Source organism: Colobus angolensis, unplaced genomic scaffold (genome assembly GCF_000951035.1).
Source record: "Colobus angolensis palliatus isolate OR3802 unplaced genomic scaffold, Cang.pa_1.0 Scaffold182, whole genome shotgun sequence".
NCBI classification, from domain to species: domain Eukaryota; kingdom Metazoa; phylum Chordata; class Mammalia; order Primates; family Cercopithecidae; genus Colobus; species Colobus angolensis.
Genome location: NW_012114955.1, coordinates 1,115,714 through 1,134,622, shown reverse-complemented (window position 1 = coordinate 1,134,622; position 18,909 = coordinate 1,115,714). Strand labels below are relative to the sequence as shown.

Below are 18,909 nucleotides of genomic sequence, written 5' to 3'. Positions count from 1 at the left end.
CTGGCTAACATGGTGAAACCCCGTCTCTACTAAAAATACAAAAAACTAGCCGGGTGAGGTGGCGGGCGCCTGTAGTCCCAGCTACTCCGGAGGCTGAGGCTGGAGAATGGCGTAAACCTGAGAGGCGGAGCTTGCAGTGAGCTGAGATCCAGCCACTGCACTCCAGCCCGGGCGACAGAGCAAGACTCCGTCTCAAAAAAAGAAAAAAAAAAAGACTGTAATCCCAACACTTTGGGAGGCTGAGGTGGGCAGACCCCTTGAAGTCAGGAGTTCGAGACCAGCCTGGTCAACATGGCAAAACCCTGTCTCTACTAAAAATAAATAAGTTAACCAGGTGTGGTGGTGCACGCCTGTAGTCCCAGCTACTCAGGAGGCTGAGGTAGGAGAATTGCTTAAACCTGGGGGGCAGAGGTTGCAGTGAGCCAAGGTTGTGAGACTCTGTCTCAAAAAAAAAAAAAAAAGGAATTCTTTCTAATGGCCTTTTATCTGCTGACAGAAAGGGCCATCCTAACCAGACTCACATATCAACCTCAAGCATTAGAAGAGATCCGGCTGAAATACCCCAGCACATGTCTCTAAGCACCAGTCACCTATACCTATACTGTTTCCTTTCTGGTTTTGTTTTGTTTTGAGATAGTCTTACTCTGTCATCCAGGCCAGAGTGTAGTGGCACAGTCAAGGCTCACTGCATCCTTGACCTCCCTGGACTCAAGTGATCCTCCCACCTCAGCCTCCCAAGTACCTGTGACTATAGGCACACACCGCCGAGCCCAGTTAATTTTTGAATTTTTTTGTAAAGATGGGGTTTCACCATATTGCCCAGGCTGGTTTCAAATTCCTGGGCTCAAGTGATACACCTGCCTTGGCCTCCCATAGTGCTGGGAGTACTGAGTCAGCATGCCCACTTTTAAGCTGTGATGATACAAACATCTGTATCTGTTCTGTTTCTTCGTGATTAAGAATTATGTTGGCTGGGTGCAGTGGTTTACACCTGTGATCCCAACATTTTGGAAGGCCAAGGTAGGAGGATCATTACAGCTCAGGAGTTCAAGACCAGCCTGGGTAACAGAGCAAGACTCTGTGTCCACTTGCAAAAAATTAAAAAAGAATTATGTCTCTTAGAACACTAAGTATACTGCTATTTAAAGAACACTAACTTGCTCTAATCAGAACCCAAGACCTATCTTACCTACTGGAAGATTCAACACCCTAAAAGTAACTTCGAATGCTTCCTCTTAATTCCAATCAGAATTCCTTAGAATACTGCATATTACCATAGAAGGATGGGAGGAAACTAATCTTTAATGAAAACTAACCATGCACTAAGCATTAGACTTGATAGTTTCAGCCTCAGATTTGGTAAGTGTGCAAGTGATTTCAACATGCTTCATATTTCATTTAATTTCCAAAATAGTTCTGTAAGTTTTTTTTTTTTTAATAAACTTTGAATTTTAGAATAGTTTTAGATTTACAAAAAAGTTGCAAAGATAGTATGGAGTTTCCTGGGAGGGTTCTCACCCAATTTCCCTAATTGTTACCATCTTACATTACCATGGTATACCTGTCATGACTAAGGAATCGAATATTGATAAATTACTATTAACTAAACTCCATAGTTTACTTGGATTTCTCTACATTTTCCATAAGGTCCTTTTCCTGTTTCAGGATCCCATCTAGCTATAAGGTTTTATTAACCAATTTTGATTTAATATCCCGGATATAGAAACAGGCTCAGAGAAAGACCGTAACCAGACCTCCTATGTTCCTCCTGTTAATTAGTGGAGCTGAGATACTGAACTCAGGTCTGTTTGACTCCAGCCCAAGCCTTCCCACTGTGCCAACCTTCCTCTCCCAGCACCATTTAATCTAAAGGCTCTTCTGAGAGGCTTGATACAGCTGGAAAAACTTGCAGTTCTTTGATTCCTTGTTGATTGCCTCTGCTTGACCTGGCCAAATATAGGACTTCCATTATACTCAGATCATAAATCTAGCCGCAGAATAAAGGCAAACTCTCTGATGTCATGAATCCTAGCAACTAGCTGGGAGACTCACTGTCTGAAAGCAGGGCTCTAGGCTTTTGGGTAACTCATGTATTACTTGGAATAACTTTTCTTCTCTAGCTGTCTTGTGCTCTCATTTGTTGCCCCCTAAAGCTTCTATTTTGGGGAGAGCTAATGGAACCTAAGAATTAGCATCCCTGCACCTGGAAGCAGGGCCAGAGGTCCCCCATAAAGCAGTCCAGGCAAAGCACCATGATGCCTGGGCAGCAGGAAGAGTTTCCTAAGGTGGCAGGTCCCTCTTTGCCCATCTTAGAGCTGGGAATTTTCCCAGGAAGGGTTTTCCCATAGTCAAATCAACAAAGACCCAATGACTCTCTGAAGAAGAATTCCCAGGGTACCTCTCCATGGTGCTATTTCTTATACCACCATGGACTGGCTATGGTAATATCTGGTTAGGTTTTCCCCCCTTACTGTCTTTTTAAAAAATTTTATTTAAAATTTTCTTTTAGAAAGAGATAGGGTCTCACTTGGTTGCCCAGGCTGGTCACGAACGCCTGGGCTTGAACGGTCCTCCCATCTTGGCCTCCCAAAGTTCTGGGATTATAGGCATCAGCCATCATGCCTGGCCCCCTACAGTCCTGAATTTGACCTGGAGGTTTTTTCTAGAGATTCCCAATTCATGATCTAACACCACCTTCTACCATTTTCCTATATATTATCACCTTTCCTCTGCTTGACTTTACTGACCCACTTGACGGCTCTCATACCTTGCAACCCAGAGTAATCTGAGAGACCTAAACTACTGGATGGTTCAGAGCTCTTCATTTCCATTTCTGCACGGAGGGAGGCAATCTCCATCTCGTAATCTCCCCGAATGCGTTCCATGTCTTCAAGTTCATTCTGCATCCGGCAGAGATCCTCCTGCAGGGACGCTATGTCACTTTCATGTTCAGTTGCAGAATCCTCCGCTGCTTGCCGCAGACTCTGGATCTCAGCCTGGGCCAAATGCAATTCCTGTTCTATTTCCTTAAGTTCGCTTTCTTTCTCATGCTCTAACAGGGAAATCTCCTCACGCAGAGAACGCAGCTCACCTGCAAAGTCCAAAGGTTGAGATGATCAAGAGGGCGGGTGAACTAATGTACCATGTTCTAGAGGCACAAAATTAAAGGGAGACTTATTTCTTGTCTGCAAAGTCCTGAAAACCTCGCCTCTACCCCATCAGAGAAGTATAGCATCATGCTGGATGGAATAAAAGGAGTACCTAAGAAGGGAAAAGAAAGTGACTCTATGTAGTAAGGTCCAACAGAAAAGTAGATTTTGAGGCCTGGCACCGAAAGCAATCACTTAGTCTACTGTAAACAAGAAGTATTACATGCTTCTAAGGAATCACCTGATTGTTAAAGACCTAACTTCATTTATAGTATTTTCTTGATGCCCTAAATCTTTCTAGAAATTCCCTGACTCAAAAAATGTATACAGACTATTTTCACCTATTCATCCTTAGAGCTCAGAAATTACAGAGCCTCAAAGTTCCCATGAACTACCTGTGGTAAGTACTGGACCTAAAACAATGTGCATTTAGAGTTCGCAACTCAAATTCACATATAAATTCACTGCATAATAACCAAACACGGGATAATAATCTAAGTGTCAGTCGATAAGGGATTGTTTAAACTGATGATAGTTAGGCTGGGTGCAGTGGCTCACGCCTATAATCCCAGCACTTGGGGAGGCCAAGGCAGGTGGATCACTTGAGGTCAGGAGTTCAAGACCAGCCTGGCCAACGTGGTGAAACCCAGTCTTTACTAAAAATAAAAAAAAATAAATAAATTAAATTAAATTAAAAAGGCACGCGTGGTGGTATGCCCCTGTAATCCTAGCCACTTGGGAGGCTGAGACAGGAGAATTATTTGAGCCCGGGAGATAGAGGTTGCTGTGAGCCGAGATCGCACCACTGCACTCCAGCCTGGGCAAGAGAGTGAGACTCGGTCTCAAAAAATAATAATAATAATAAATAAATAAATAAACTGATGATAGTTAAATAGAATATCGTGCAGTCATTTAGAAGAAAGTATCAGATCTATGGTGAAAACAAAGAAGTTTCCATACTAACTGAAGAAAAGAGCTGTAAAATATATGCTATGATCTATCTTTTGCAAAAAATATTTTATGTATAGTATATAACACACAAATGGACAAACATATAGAAAAAGGCCTGGAAAGATCTATGCCCAAACCATAATGAGTAGTTGTTTCTGAGGTATGGGATAACATGTGATGAGGTTTTTACTTTACATATCATATGTATCTGTGCTGTTTGGATTTTCAGAACAAGCCTATATTTTCTATTTTTTAATTTACAAAATAATGGGTCAAGAGTTCTGTGTATCTATGGAGCATCTCAGAGTTTCTAGACACATGCACCCATCTGGGATCAGAACCAAAAAGTGGAGAGAGTAAAAGGCACTGAAAACAATAGTGAATTTAGGATTTGAGGGCCAGGATTAGGGAATTAATGAGGATTGGGTTAGGAGGGTCAGGATTTTCCCATAAATCCTTTGCAAGGCACATTCTCCCACCCCCTTCCCCCAACTTCTGCTCATTCTACTCACCATTCAGACGTCAACTTTTCTAGCTTGTACCTCCAAAAAAACTAAGAGAAGTCCTCTATTAAATGGTCTCATAAAACCTTGTACTTTGCTATGTGTATGTGTGCGTGTGTGTGTGTGTGTGTGTGTGTGTGTGTGTGTGTGTGTACTTAGTCTCCCCTTCACCTGGTTATAAGCTTTATCAAGGCAGAGAGAATATCGGGTTTGCTCACCATTACAGCTCTAGGATCTAGTATTGTGCCTGAAAATGAAGCTCACTAGATATTTGATGTATTCATGCATAAATAAGGCAATGGTTCATCTATTCAACAAACTTTTACTAAGTATCTCCTAGTACAGAACTAAATATTTGGGGGGTTTTCCTTTTTGTTTTTGAGACACAATCTCGTTCTGTTGCCCAGGCTGGAGTGGAGTGGTATGATCATGGCTCACTACAGCCTTGACCTCCTTGGCTTAAGCAACCCTCCCTCCTCAGCACCTCTAATATCTGAGACTACAGGCATGGGCTACCCTACCCTGGTAATTTTTTTTTTTTTTTTTTTTTTTTTTAATGTAGAGATGGGGGTCTCTTTCTGCTGCCCAGGCTGGTCTCAAATTCTTGGGCTCAGGTGATCCTCCCATCTTGGCTTCCCAAAGTGCTGAGATTATAGACATGAGCCACCACACCTGGCCCTGTCTGGGTAATTTTTAGAAATTAGAATAGAATCTAGACTTTCAAAGAAGACAAATTTGGACATGCTTCATAGATAGATGCTGAGTGGTGAGGGCTTCTCAGGGGAAGATCCACCCTGCTCCCCTGAGCTCACATATGGAACTATGCGCATGTCTTTTGCCAATCTTTCCAGTTCTAGAATGATCCTAGCTGTTATGTCTCCTTGATCTATTCAACAACTATTAACTGATGCTTAACTGCATGCCAAGGCCAAGAATCTCCAGTTAGATTCTCTGACTTCCTATTGGAAGAAGAGTCAGCTCTACCCCCACTACTGAGCAGCACAGTGAAGTCGGTCTAGCTAGAGAGACACACAAGGAAACTGGCCATTAGGATAAAGGCCCTAGAGTCTGGGGTGGGCATTCTGGAGAAACAGACTAACCTCCACTTCCCTAATATGCTTTTGATGTTAGGGTTCAACTCTCCCTTAGGTGATTCTGGCCCTAAAAAAAATGGTATTCTCGGTCAAACACGGTGGCTCACACCTTTAATCCCAGCACTTTCGGAGGCTGAGGCGGGTGGATCACTTGAGGTCAGGAGGTCGAGACCAGCCTGGCCAAAATGGCGGCACCCTGTCTCTACTAAACATACAAAAATTAGCCGGGTGTGGTGGTGGGCATCTGTAGTCCCAGCTGCTGGCGAGGCTGAGGCAGCAGAATCACTTTATCTCAGGAGGCGGAGGTTGCAGTGAGCCGAGATCACACCATTGCAGTGCAGCCTGGGCCACAGAGCGAAACTCAGTCTCAAAATAAAAATAAAAATAAAAATTCTCAGATCCACTGGGAACAGAAGGTGCAGAGTCACCTAGAGTCGCCCGGGGCAGGACTCAAGGCCTGGGGGCAGAGCTACTCCGGGAGCGCCCGGGAGTTGAAGAGGCCAGCCAGGGTTCCCTGGGTTCCGAGGCGCTGGCGCCCGTTGAGTATGGGGCTGGGACCGTCGGGGAGAGGCCAAGGGCGAGGAGTCGGGCTGCGGGCAGAAAAGTGGATTCTCACTCACTGGTTATGGCCTCCATCTCGCCGCCCCCTCTAGAGGAGTGTCCCTGGGGGGCCACCCAGCCGCTGGCCGGTCCCGGCCCCAGAGGGGCTATGGCGGCCGGAACGGCCTTCGAACAGCAGCTGCCTCTAAGGCCGCGCGCGTCCTGTCCAGGCGGAAACGGGTGACGTGCGTGCGCGAGGGCAGCCTCGGTCTCTCCCGCAGGGCCGTGAGGGATCTCACCCTAGTGAGCACTCTACTGAGGACCGGGCGCGGTGGCTCACGCCTGTAATCCCAGTACTTTGGGAAGCCGAGGCGGGGCAGATCTCGAGGTCAGGAGTTGAAGACCAGCCTGGCCAAGATGATGAAACCCCATTTCTACTAAAAATGCGAAAAATTAGCCAGGCCCCCTGAACCCAGGAGGCAGAAAAGGAGCCAGGCCTCCTAAACCCAGGAGGCGGAAGTTGCAGTGAGCCAAGATCTCACCACTGCACTCCAGCCTGGGTGACACAGCAAGATTCCATCTCAAAGAAACAAAACAAAACAAAAAAACACCCTACGGAGGAGGGAAGCGCTGTAGAACCCTATTTTCCCAGGTAGTTCCTGCTACATCTGTGCTTCAATCCTGACTTTTCGCTCGTTTGAATGGAGGAATGTCCCTTCTCCAGGCAAAGGCCTTTTTTTGTACTGGATCTTTTCTTTCGTTATATATGATCTAGCATTTCCTACCTTTGAAAAAAGAAAAGAAATAATCTTTCGACCCTATTTCCCTTACTTCTCTGCTTCTCTTCAAAATGACTACTGGAGTTACCAGTACTCACCTTTTCCATTTTATCTCCCATGTCCTCTCCAAACCTAATCCAATTGGTGCCTCCATGCACTGAGATGTCTCAGGGTCCTCCCTCTTGCCAAATCCAAGACCATCTCACTTGACTTAGCAACCTGACACAGTGGATCATTGTCTCATTGAAGCACTTTCTGCTCTGGCTTCCAGGGCATGACATGCTCCAGGAGTTCCTCTCACTTTACTCTTTTGTTCATTTGTCTTCCTATATTGGACCTCTAAATACTGGAGTGTCTCTGGGACTGGACCCTTTCTCCTCTTCTGGTGTCTCTCCATGTGACTGCACCATTATTTCCCATGGATTCTAATGCCAATCATATGCTAATGACTCCAAATTTACATCTCCGGCCCTGTTTTCTTCCTGGTTCTGCCTTTATATATCCAACTGCCTCAATATATTCACTTGGATGTCCACAGTTACTTCAAACTCAACAGTAGAAAACATGTCTTAAATGGCTCCCCTACCCCCAAAACTTACCCCTTGTCAAGTCTTTCCCAATTCAATAAACATCACCACCTTCCATCAATTTTCTCAAGGCAAAGTCATCTTTGATGTCTCTGTTGTCCCCCGATCCAATTAATTAGCATGTCCCGAGGGCTTCACCTTCAAAATATATTCTGAATCATCTCCATTTCTACAGCCCTAACTCAAGCGACCATCATCTCTTGACTGGACTATTGCAGTAACTTGCTGACAGGACTCACTGTTCTGAGTCCCTTCCCTCCATCCTAAGTGTTTCCACTTAGTGGCCAAGTTCTCTTTTAAAAATGTAAAGCAGATCGTATCATCCCAGTCCTGGCTAAGACCCTCTCCTGGCTTTCTACCACACTTACATGAAAGCCAAGCCTCTTGGCTGGCCTATAAGATCCATTGTAATCTGGCCTCTGCCTGCCTCAGAACATTCTCTTACCAGGGTCCTCCACATGCACTTTGCTGCAAACACAGTGGCCTCTGTTCTATTGCTCCAACAAATGAAGCTCATTCTCACCTCTGGGCCTCTGCAGTTGCTGTTGCTTCTGCCTGGTACGCTCCTCCCTCAGATCCTGGATGGCTGGATCCTTTTCATTATTCAGGTCTTAGCTCAAATGTCAACTTCTCAAAGACGACTTTCCTAACTGCCATATCTAAAATAAACTCCCTTCAAGACCAGCCTGGCCAACATGGTGAAACTCCATCTCTACTAAAAATACAATAATTAGCCAGGTGTGGTGGCACATGCCTGTAATCTCAGCTACTCGGGAGGCTGGGGCACGAGAATCGCTTGAATCCGGGAGGTGGAGGTTGAAGTGAGCCGAGATTGTGCCATTGCACTCCAGCCTAGGCAACAGAGTGAGACTCTGTCTCAAAATAAAATAAAATAAACTCCCATCCCATCTCCTCTCTATATCATATTATTATGTCATGTCCATAGCATTTATTGCCACCTGAACTTGTGTTGTTTATTTTCTGCCTCTCTCCATTAGAATGTACTCTTCTTTAGGGCAGGGATGTGGTCTGTCTCATTTATAGCTGGTCCTCCAAGTATAAAGGCACCTCCAAGTATAAAGGTCCTCCAAGTATAAAGGTAGGTGATAAATAAATTAGTCCCATTTTACAGATAAGAAATGACATCTCAGAAAGATAAGTGACTTGCCCAAGATCACACAATTTGTTAAGTGGTAGAGCTGGGCCCAGGAATCTAGGTCATCCCAGACCAATGCCGACACTCTTCCCTGTGTGACACGTTTCCTGCCACTTTCCTCCTCTGCAAGCCCCTTCATTGACCACCCTTCCTGTATCTACCTTTGCTTACATTTTCTGTCCCTGTCTCCTTTCCTCCCCCTCTTACACCTCTGCTTGCTACTGTCCAGGCCTGCTTCCCAGCCTTCCTTTTTTTTCTCCATTTATACTTTTCTTTTGGCTTGATCTCAGTTCTCCCCAGAGTCCCTGCCGTTTTCTAGGGCAGCTCCCCTAAACCTTCCGGAAGCCCACAGAAGTAACAAAAGCTGCCTCTTTATTTGGTGGTGCGGTGGAATGTGGGACACCTGCCTTGCTGCTTTCCAGAGACAAAGGGACGTGGGTGTTGGCAAAAAGGGATTTGGGGGCCACAAGCTCAGGTCCCAGGCAGCAAGAGAAGTGCTCTCATCTGCCTCCCTTAACAGGGCAGAGAGGCCCCGCCAGTCACGTCTCACTGGCTTCATGCTTTCCCATGCTGCCCTTGGAGGAACCAAAAAAGGAATCTGGCTTGGAATTCAACTTGGATCACCCACCCCCGGCGCTGACCAGGAGAACAAAGGGACAGGGATGCAGTATGAAGGAGGAGGCTGAAGGGGCAAGAGGAAAGAGCCCACCAGAGACAGGAGGTGACAGGGAGGTCAAGAAATGGAAGGGGAGGATGGAAGAGCCAGGTGGAGGTATAAAGAAAGAAAACCGTGGACAGAGGAGGATGGAGAGACAAGGAGCGGAAAAGCGTGAGACTAGTAGAGGAAAATGAGGTGAAATTACTGAATTTGGTTATTTTTATCTGTTATGCTTCAGTCAAACCGTCAGGAAAAAAGTACTTAGGTGACCACTTGGATGACCACCTCCCTCTGGTCCAAGCCCTGGGAATTACCTTGGAGCTGCTGAATCTGCTTGGTGAACACCTCTGCCTGCTGGGCACTGGCTAGCCGTTCATCCTCCAGGAGCCCTGCAGGGAGAGGGGCACCAGTGTCAAGCTCGGATCCAGGGGAGTGCAGAGCCTCTGGGCCCGGGCACTGGGCCCTGGCCCAGGCACTCACCCTGTAGCTCCAGGGAGTCGTCCTCATGCTGCCCTGCCAGTTCCCGGGTCTCCTCCAGTTCTGCCACCAGCTGCAGCACCTGAGCCCGCAGCTCCTCCAGCTCTGTCTCCGTGAGGCTCAGTCCCCGGTGCTTGTTGACTGACAGAGAGCCAACACTGCCACCTTTCTGCACTTGTTCTTCTTCTTCTTCCACCTCTTCTTCCTCCTCTTCCTCTTCCTCTTCCTCTTCATAGAGAGCTGGGAGTAACACCTCCCCTAGGAGAGACAGCCATCCCACCAGGGAGTCAGCACCAACTTCCTTTCCGCAGTCCTTCCAGGGCCCTCAAACTCACTATCCCAGGGCAGAGATAATATACTAGTGCCACCTGGTGTCCCCCAAGGAGCCCCTAGGCAAGACCTATACTCAAGATGAATCCTCAGGTGTGAGGGTCAAGTTGAGAGGCAGCCCCTCCACCTCCCGGGGCCTTCCTGGACCAATGTTGCACGTAGTAGCCTCCTACCATTGCCTGTGGGCAGGCTGGTGCCCACTCAGCCATGAGACACTTGCACAGGATTACCTACTTCTTTTAGGCTGGCCTCTGAGTAGCAGGACAAGTAGTCAAGAAGGGAGACAGTGAGTGGATCTTTCGGTCAAATGGGGTAACAGTTACAGTTTGGAGATTTCTCAAAAGTTAAAAACAAAAACAAAACAAAACAAAACTGGCTGGGTATGCTGGCTCATGCCTGTAATCCTAGCACTTTGGGAGGCTGAGGTGGGTGGATCATTTGAGGCCAGGAGTTCCAAACCAGCCCGGTCAACATGGTGAAACCCCATCTCTACTAAAAATACAAAAAAATTAGCTGGGCGTGGTAGTACATGCCTATAATCCTAGCTACTTGGGAGGCTGAGGCAGGAGAATCACTTGAACTGGGAAGTGGAGGTTGCAGGGAGGCGAGTTCAAGCCACTGCACTCCAGCCTAGGCGACAAAGTGAGACTCCGTCTCAAACAAACAAACAAACAAACAGAAACAACCAAACAAAAAACTATCCAGGTGGCTTGTGAAAAATCAGCCTTTCCATAATAAGAAAGCATTGCCCGTCACCAGGTAGAGAAAGAAAATATCTGATTGTAGAGGTTTCATTGGACAAACTCTGGTGCCCTTTCAAATGTATATTATTAAATACCTGTTTGAAATTTTCTACAAGGTCCACCTTGTTTTTCCCTGCTGCATGTCACAAAGTCTCCTCTCCCCTAGCTGAGCCATATGAGGCCTCTCCTACTCTACTGACCACAAAGCAACTTTCAGGGGAAGTTTTAGGCTGTACTTGCGTATAAAAGAAAGCCTGCCATTTTAATGCATTAAAAAAACTGGGGTTTGGTGCTGGCCCCCAGCCTCTGGTTGTGAGCACCCGCTCCTTTACTGCAATGCAGTCCCTATAAATAGCAAAATATTGTCTGGATGGTGATTGTTTGCTTTGTTTTAAAATTCTAAATCTCTGGTCTTACTTTATCTAATATCAGCAGCCTTAGGTTCATCTGGGACCCCTCGTGCCATCTGTCCCTCTTAGGGGGAGCAGGTTTGCCCATACTGAATGTGCAACGTGCAACACTTCACAGGAAGTCCTGGAAAATGGACCAGCGTCCTTCCAGGGGCCTGGTGTTGGCAGCAACTGCCAAGTCACATGGGTGTGGTGGGGATACACGTGTGCTGGGAGGATGGCCTCACGCGCCCCCTCCTAGGCAATCTCTTTCAGGCAGTGAGGTATCCTAGAGAACCAAAGCCACAGGCTTCCATTCGAAGTTAATGGTGGTGGCCCCAGATAGACAATTCACATGCCCAGTTCCTGGCTTTTAAAAATAAGAGACAGCTTGGGATCTGGGTCGGCAGGCAGTGAGGACAAACCCCCTGCTGAAAAGCTGCTTCAAAGCTCTGTCCAACAAGGCCTCTTTCTCTGTCTGGCAGCTCCCTTGGGACACACAACCTGGTTAGTTGGGGGGGTGACTGGGGTCCCGAAGGAATGCACCCTGAACTTCCGTCAAAGCCTGAGCCCTGGGAAGGGCTGGCGCTCTGAGCTGCAGGAAGAGGGGCTAAGATGATCTGAGGGAAGGGCTGTGTCCTGGCTCAGAGGCCTGGGGGTCAAAGGGAGGGAGGAAGGGAATTAAGGGAGGAGGGGAAGGGAAAGAAAGAAGCCTTTTGGGAAAACTCACCCTCCATAGCTTGCATCCCTCGTCGTTCCAGGGACCCCCAGCGTTGGCCCTTCTTCCTCTCACAGCCCTCGGAAGCCTCATAGGAGCCTAGAGTGGTCACCGTGGGTCCTGAGAGCACGGAGAAAGGAAGGGCTGGGGTGCAAAGAAGGGGACATGCCTTCCAGCTCCTCGGGGCTCTGGGATCTGTAATCCCAGTGGAGGTGCCTGACTCACTCTCCTGCCTCTGCGACTTCTCTCTCTCGGCCACCTCTCACGCTCTGCCTGCAGAGACCCCAGCCCTGCTGCCCAGCCTCCTCAGAACCCCCTGTTCCAGGCCCCTCTTGCTTGCACAGAAAGAAAGAGCAGGTGTGCGTATTTAGTCCGGGGGGACAGGGAGGAGAGGGGCAAGACTGAAAGAGGGCGGGAGCCAGTGAAGAAGAGGCTGAAAGGGTGAGGTGGCCTACGGAGGGAGGGAGAAGTGGGGGGCGTGTGGGACGGGGTAGGGCAGCGACCACTCCCCTCCCCTCCCCTCTCATTCTCTCGCTGGACCTTGCCCACCCCACCCTCGCCCCGCGCTCAGGAATCTCCGGGGCTGCAGGAGGTGCGGGGTCCGGAGCCCCGAAGGCTGGAAGCACCGTCGGACTGGAGTGGAGAGACGCGCTGGGGAGGGACCACCAGACAGGATGCGGCCGGTGCGCTGAAGCCCCAGCTCCAGGCCGGAAAGATGGAGACCGGGCCCCGGTGGAGGCCAGGATGGAGGGAGGAAGACTTTGGGCGGAGAAGGGGGAGCCGCGGAGGCCGGGAGCACCTGGGGGTCTGGAGGGAGGAGGGATGGAGGAGAGAAAGGAGGGGCGGTGGAGAGGTGAGGGAGGGGCGGCTCTGACCTGGTCCTGGGCAGCTCCAGCCCGCGGCTCCCGCGCCGGCTCCGGCACCCGCCTCCATGACCGCTCCCGCCGCCGCCTTACGCCTCCCCGAGCAGAAGCCGCAGCCGCGAGCCCGGGGACCCGAGCCGGGTGCGCAGGAAGGAGGGAGGGCGGGAGAGGGGGCGGGGCCTGGCCGGGCCTCCTGACACCGCCCCCCGCCGCTCGCCGCCGCCCTCCGCCGCCCAGAAGCCCTCCAAGCACTCGGGAGCTCCCAGCCGGTGCAGGGGGCGGCCTGGGAGGGTGAGCGCGACCCCGGATACGCCCCAAGTCTCTCCCCGAGGGAACGCGGGGAGCCGCGGGGCCCGGACAGCGTCGGGAGCTCCTAGGCTTAAGGCTGTCCCAAGAGGGAGGAGCGAGATCCCCTGGTTCTGGCAGCGGGTCCCCCCGGGGTCTGCTGTGCGCAGGGACCCTTCTGCGCCAGGTGTCAGGGCCCGGTCATGCTCAGCAATGGGGACAGCAAAGGACGAGGTGGGACTGTTTCCTCCAAGCGCGCAGACACGCGCGCCCCTCCCTCCTTCCCTCCCCCGCCCGGCCGGCGCCCCCACCAAGCAGTCGGCGCGGACTCCGGCCTCAGGTCCTGCTCAGCCCTGCCCGGTGGCCCCTCGGCAGCCTGGGGGCCGGATGGCCGAACGGCAGGGCCCTGACCTTTCCGCTTTCCGCGACCCCCTACCGAGCCAGGGCCAGGGACCCTCTTAGGGGGGCCCTCCGGTGGCCCCACCAAGCCTCAGGGCCCGAAGACCCCCCCCTCCTCTGCCCTGCCTTCCCTTCCGGTCCCACACCAGGTGGGCTGTGGGCCACACCCCCACTGTAGCCCGCGAGAGTGGGCACGACTGATGTTCACTCTCGTGCAAGGGAGATTTGGAAGCCCAGGGGGCTTATTTCACATCTTCAACCATTCTTTTATTCAAGCTACGTCCACTGGGTGCCGGCTTTTGAAGAGGCAGTTCTCACATCTCGGCAGGTCTCAGCAAGGATAGAAGTGGGTACAGTTCGGAACAGGGGCTCCCCAGCACATCCAGGAAATGGCTGGGAGATTCCTAAGCCAGGGACACACGCAGATCCCTTCTCTAGCACATTCCCTCACAGGTCGAGGGCTAGTATTGTCTGCGTTCCCCCCGCTGCAGGAAAGGGGTCCGGATCCAGACCTCAAGAGAGGGTTCTTGAATCTCACGCAAGAAATTCAGGGCAAGTCCGTAGAATAAGGTAAAAGCAAGTTTATTAGGAAAGTAAAGGAATAAAGAATGACTACTCCATAGACAGAGCAGCCCCAAGGGCTGCTGTTTGCCCATTTTTATGGTTATTTCTTGATGATATGCTAAACAAGGGGTGGATTATTCATGACACCCCCTTTTAGACAATATAGGGTAACTTCCTGCCGTTGCCATGGCATTTGTAAACTGTCATGGCACTGGTAGGAGTGTAGCAGTGAGGATGACCAGAGGTCACTGCCATTTTGGTTTTGGTGGATTTTGGCTGGGCTTTATTGCAAGCTGTTTTATCATCAAGGTCTTTATGGCCTGTGCCTTGTGCCAACCTCCTATCTCATCCTGTGACTTAGAATTCCATAAACGTCTGGGAATGCAGCCCAGTAGGTCTCAGCCTCATTTTACCCAGCTCCTATTCAAGATGGAGTTGCTCTGGCTCAAACGCCTCTGACATACCACAGGCTTCCACGTCCACAAGCCATTCCTGTTCCACAGGAAGGAAGCCCTTCTTTGCCTGGACTTCCCCTCCTTTTCAGCTGGGGATCACCTCCAGGTGGCCTTCTCTGACTGGTACCCCATCCCTGCCCTACTAGGCGCTTCTGTGGTGCTCGTCCCTATCTGTCTGTCTGTAACAGCACCAGGACCTCTGGGTTGTCCAGGCTCTGCCCAGTTTCTTGACTGTTACGGAGATCTCAGTTATCTTTGTATCTCCAGCATCTGACCGAGTTTCTGACACAGGATAAATGAGTTAAAGGTCGATCTCCCAGATACCCAGTTAATGCCCTATCTTATCATTTAACATGATTTCATATTTGTGGTGTTAAATGTTGCCTATTAATGATGATGTTGTCTATAAGTCTCTCTCCCTCCCCCCACTCCTTGCTCCTTTTTTCTTCCTCTGCCTCTCTCATTATCTCAGCAGAGAGACAATGAGCAGAGATCAAGGATGTTTCCTTTGCTTCCCAGATGACAGGATTCTACTCCAGATCCTGTGGCCAAGGTGACACAGTTGTGGGGAAAGTTGAATAAGCCCACCCAGACCCCTTCTGCAGAGGGTTTACTGCATGCAGACACCAAGGCTGTCCAGATTTGGGGAGCAGAGCATTTGTCAGGGGTGGTAGAAAGGAGCTGCACTGGGGGCTTGAGGGATGCAGTGCTCCGGGAACTGGCAAAGACTAGTTCTGGAAGCTTACTGTCTGTTCTTTCTGCCCAGCGCAGCTCCTCATGGTTCTGCCTCCGCCAGCAGGGTCACGTTAGCAGTTGGCCTTGACTGCTGACCTCTTGGTGAATGGAGGGAGGCACAGCAGGGAAATTGTCGACGGTGACATCCAAGGTTCAAGCTCTCCTCAGGGAGCTCTGATCCTGAGTATTAAGACTAATCTCTCCCTGGCTTCTGGCATGCAGGTCACCTTTCACCCTTGATTTGGGAGAACATTCAAGGGAGACCTGAACCAGTCTATTTTCAGGAGCCAAACTTGGTCAAACCCTGGCCAGACCAGTACCGGGTTGAGGGAGGGGGGCAGTTAAAAGGTGGGAGAAAAGAACTTAAGAGATATGAGGGAGGTGGGCTGTGGTCCAGAAATGCATCTCTGAGGGGCCAGGAGTGGTGGGCATGTCAGCAAGGTGATCAACGTAGGGGGATGATCTGAATTAATCCCTGTAATCCGTGGACTCAGGGCTCAGCCTCCCTCCTAATCTCATCCCAGGAGATCATCCTCTTTGAGGACTGATGTAGCCATTTATCCCCCTTTACCCTTATTTCTAAATGCCTAGATCCTTTCCTTAAAAATAAAAAAAATGAGTATTTGAAACATGCAGAAAAGTATGGTAAAGAGAATAACGTAACAAGTAACCATGCACACAGAACTGAAATCCTACAACCAGTCAGATCTTGCCATGTTTGATTCGAGGTAGCCCTCTATTTATGGTTTTCCAGTTTTACCTTTATGTATGTTTTACCTTTTACGAATGTATCTACCAACAACACATAATTGCGACTTGTGTGTTTTAGGAATTTATCTAAATAGTGTTATATTGTACGCATTCTTCTGCAAACTCTTCTTTTTTTATTTATCCATGTTGTTTCATATAGCTCCAGTTTATGAATTGTAACTACTGAATACTGTTTCATTGTTTGAATACACTGCAATTTATCCATTTTTCTGCTAATTGACATTTTGACTATTTCCAGTTTTCCATATTAAAAACAATGCTGCACTTGACACTTTCATGAGTTCTCCTAGGATGGATACCTAAAAGTGGAATTTCTGGGTCATAGGTAGGTGCATCTTAAATTTCACTAGCCATTGCTAAATTGCTCTATAATGTAGTTAGACCAATTTAAACACCACTAACAGTGGCTTTATTTATTTTATTTATCCCCTGGCCCCCACTTATTTGGAAGTTACACATTCTATTTCTACTCTTTTAGTGATTACCTCTTTATATATTTCTAAACATTCTTACTTAGGTCTATGGTGAATCAATATCACTATACTTTTCTGAATAATAGAAAGACCTTAGAACATGTTAACTCTGTTCTTCTTTCCCCACCATCTCCCATATTTCTATCTAGTATTTTAGTTTCCCCTTCTTTCTAACCCCAGGAAGCGTCCTCCTCACCATTATCACCATCACCACCATCTTTATCATCATCATCTGTCTCAAGGCTTGATTAGATCTACTAACATATTTATAAATTTCTCTGCTCACCATTCCTTCTTATTTCAGTTTCCCTCTTATCAAATCTACCCTTCGTGGCATTTCAGTGTAAGTCTTTGAGGGGTCAGCATTCCCAGTTAATATCTTAAAATGTCTTTATTTCATGCCTTTTTAATGGAAATTTGGTAGGCATCAAATTCTAGGTGACAGTTATTTTCTCTTAGCCTTTTGAAGATATTTTTCCCTATAATCTTTTGTTGCTAATAAGTGACAAAATTTTTCTCTATAATTAAAAACAGTAAGTCTTTTCTTTTCTTTCTTTCTTTTTTTCTTTTTCTTTTTTTTTTTTGAGGAGTCTCGCTCTGTCACCCAGATTGGAGTGCAGTGGCGTGATCTCAGCTCACTGCAACCTCTGCCTCCTGGGTTCAAGCAATTCTTCAGTCTCAGCCTCCCAAGTAGCTGGGATTACAGGTGGGTGCCACCACACCTGGCTAATTTTTATATTTTTAGTAGAGACGGGGTTTCACCATGTTGGCCAGGCTGGTCTTGAACTCGTAACCTCAGGTGATTCACCCACCTCAGCCTCCCAAAGTGCTGAGATTACAGGCATGAGCCACCACACCTGGTTGAAAAAATAAGTCTTTTCTGTAATATTTTGTTTTCCATTCTTTTTTTCCCCTATAATCAATATCCTGTTGCTAGAAGTGAGCTGCAAATATAATTGTTATCTTTGTAGGCAGACAGGTATTTTTCTTTCTGGTTGTTTTAAGGTTTTTCTCAGGTGTGGTGGCTCATGCCTATAATCCTAGTGCCTTGGGAAGATGGCTTGAGCCCAGGAGTTTGAGATCAGCCTGGGCAACATGGCAAGACTCTGTCTCTATAAAAATAAAAAAAAACTCCAGCCTGGGTGACAAAGCAAGACTTCATCTCAAAATAAATAAACAAATAATTAGCTAGACATGACGGCACACATTTGTAGTTCTACCTGCTTAGGAGGCTGAGGTGGAAGGATTGCTTGGGCCTAGGAGTTTGAGGCTTCAGTGAGCTATGATCACACTACCGCAATCTAGCCTGGGCAATAGAGTGAGACCCTGTCTCAAAAAAAAAAAAAAGACTTTTCTCTTTCTTCAGTATCCTGCAGTTTCTCCACAGTGTGTTTCAGAGCTCAGGACTCTTCAACCTGAGAACTGTGTCTTTCTTCCATTAAAATTCTCAACCATTATCTATTGGAATATTATATTTTCCCCATTCTCTCAGTCACATTCAGGAACTCCTATTAGATATATATTAGTCTGTCTCATTCTTTCACTCATGTTTTTTTAGCTATTCTTTCATATTTTCTATCTTGTCACTTTCCCACTTTTTCAGATTTTGAATGATTTCATCCGCTCTCTTTTCCAGTTCACTTATTCTCTCTTTGCCTGAGTCTAATAATCTCCTGTTTAATGCATCACTGAGTATTTAATGTCTTCTTTGTTATTAAGTATAATTTTCCAGTGCTAAGAGTCATTAATTTCAGTGGTTATGTCTTTCATTTCTTCATGTTGTATTTGATTTTTTTCCCTATGGTTTATTTTCTTATCTTTAATTCTTCTACATATATTTATTATATAATGTTTTTCATGTTGTTCTATCATGTGTAGTTCTCGGAGTGTTCTCTTGCTTGCGGTGTCCACCAACCCTTCCTTATGATGAATTGCTTCCTTGTCTAGTTTTGTTTCTTCTCCGCTGAACCTGTGGCTAGAATCACCCTAAAAGCAGGAATTCCACAAGGGAGTGCCCCAAACTGTTCTGAAACGGGGCTGGTTGAGATTCCAAAAACACCAAGCGGTAAACATCAGGGGATTGGTCCAAAGCATTTATTAGAGGAATGTACATACAAAGTGAGCTGCTGTGGATCCTCAAGGCAGAGAAAACATATAGGGAAAAACATTTCAGCTGGCTGGGTGACAGAGCACTTAAAGCATTCTGTATCTCTCTGGACAGAAGGAAAAGCAGGGAAAGTTTATAATATTTAGTATTATACACGTCCACAATTTTTTTTTTTTTTTTTTT

General features: G+C 47.7%; 1 protein-coding gene across 2 annotated transcripts in view; it reads right to left on the bottom strand.

Moving 5' to 3' along the window:
- Positions 1-13,085, bottom strand: part of CCDC136 (coiled-coil domain containing 136) — a 31,460-nt gene extending 18,375 nt beyond the window's left edge. Inside the window, exons 1-5 of one of the 2 annotated variants that reach the window (XM_011939563.1) lie at positions 12,950-13,085; positions 12,087-12,194; positions 9,898-10,152; positions 9,732-9,806; positions 2,804-3,091 (exon numbers count right to left, since the gene is read on the bottom strand). In XM_011939563.1, coding sequence (XP_011794953.1) covers positions 2,804-3,091; positions 9,732-9,806; positions 9,898-10,152; positions 12,087-12,194; positions 12,950-13,007 — 784 coding nt within the window. In that variant the 5' untranslated portion in view covers positions 13,008-13,085. Of the gene's footprint in view, positions 1-2,767; positions 3,092-9,731; positions 9,807-9,897; positions 10,153-12,086; positions 12,195-12,949 lie in introns of both variants that reach the window. The other variant, XM_011939562.1, reaches the window with a different exon arrangement.
- Positions 13,086-18,909: the final 5,824 nt, after the last annotated feature.